At 48.9% G+C, this 891-nt stretch overlaps 1 protein-coding gene across 1 annotated transcript; it reads left to right on the top strand.

The window, feature by feature from the left end:
- Positions 1–213: 213 nt before the first annotated feature.
- On the top strand, positions 214–752 carry LOC100906575 (uncharacterized; the record flags this gene model as incomplete). Its single annotated transcript, XM_003737931.1, has 1 exon — positions 214–752. A coding segment is annotated over one exon (539 nt), but the record flags the coding sequence as incomplete, so codon positions are not given.
- Between the last annotated feature and the right edge of the window lie 139 nt (positions 753–891).

Genomic DNA, 891 nt, shown 5'->3' with positions numbered 1-891 from the left:
TAAGGACAATAAACCTCAGCCAGCTAAGGGGGAGCCCAAGACTGACTCTAGTATTCCGTGTGATCATTCTAGCCGAGGTATCGAAGAGATACGTATATCTCTTCACTCGCGACCTCACGGAAGATGAAAAATATCCGATATTACTTCCAGCAGACTCTAATCTGTCGTCACTAATCGTGAAGGACATTCACGAAAACAGATGCTTCCATTCAGGTGGAGTCTCAGCAATACTCCACGCCCTCAGGGAAGATTTCCTATTGATACACGCTCGGCGTATCAGCAGGAAGATCATCAGCAAATGCCAGTTATGCAAGATTTTCATCAGCAAGGCAGCGCAGCTTCCCACACCGGCACTACCATCATTTCGGATCGAGAGGAGTCGACCATTCCGCCACACGTTGGCCGGCTTCTGTGGTCCTTTCCGTTACAAACGAGATTCAGCCGAAGTCGGAAAAGCATATATATTGATCTTCACCTGCGCCGCATCAAGAGCAGTCTACCTGGAACTCACGACAGACTTGTCTACAGCAGAGGTGTTCGGCGCCCTTCAGAAATTCGTAAACAGATTCCCCTCCGTTCGATTCTTACTCAGCGACAATGGAGCTTCCTTCGTCAGGGCAGCAAAGGAATTGAAGCTTATTTACGAACATATCAAGGAAGGAGACATCAAGAGATGGCTAGCAAATTCCTTCATCGAATGGAAATTCGCCACTCCCGCAGCACCTTGGACACAGGGGGCAGTTGAGCGCATGGTACAGTCAGTCAAACGACCACTACGTAAAGTGCTCGGCACGAATATCCCACACTTCAGGATTTCGAGATCATTATTTCGGGCATCGAATCCATGATCAATCGACGACCAGTTACAACAGTGGCCTCGGGCACGGACTC

The sequence above is a fragment of the Galendromus occidentalis genome, unplaced genomic scaffold (genome assembly GCF_000255335.2).
Source record: "Galendromus occidentalis unplaced genomic scaffold, Mocc_1.1 scf7180000075700, whole genome shotgun sequence".
Lineage (NCBI taxonomy): Eukaryota > Metazoa > Arthropoda > Arachnida > Mesostigmata > Phytoseiidae > Galendromus > Galendromus occidentalis.
This window is presented reverse-complemented; position numbering and strand designations above follow the sequence as displayed.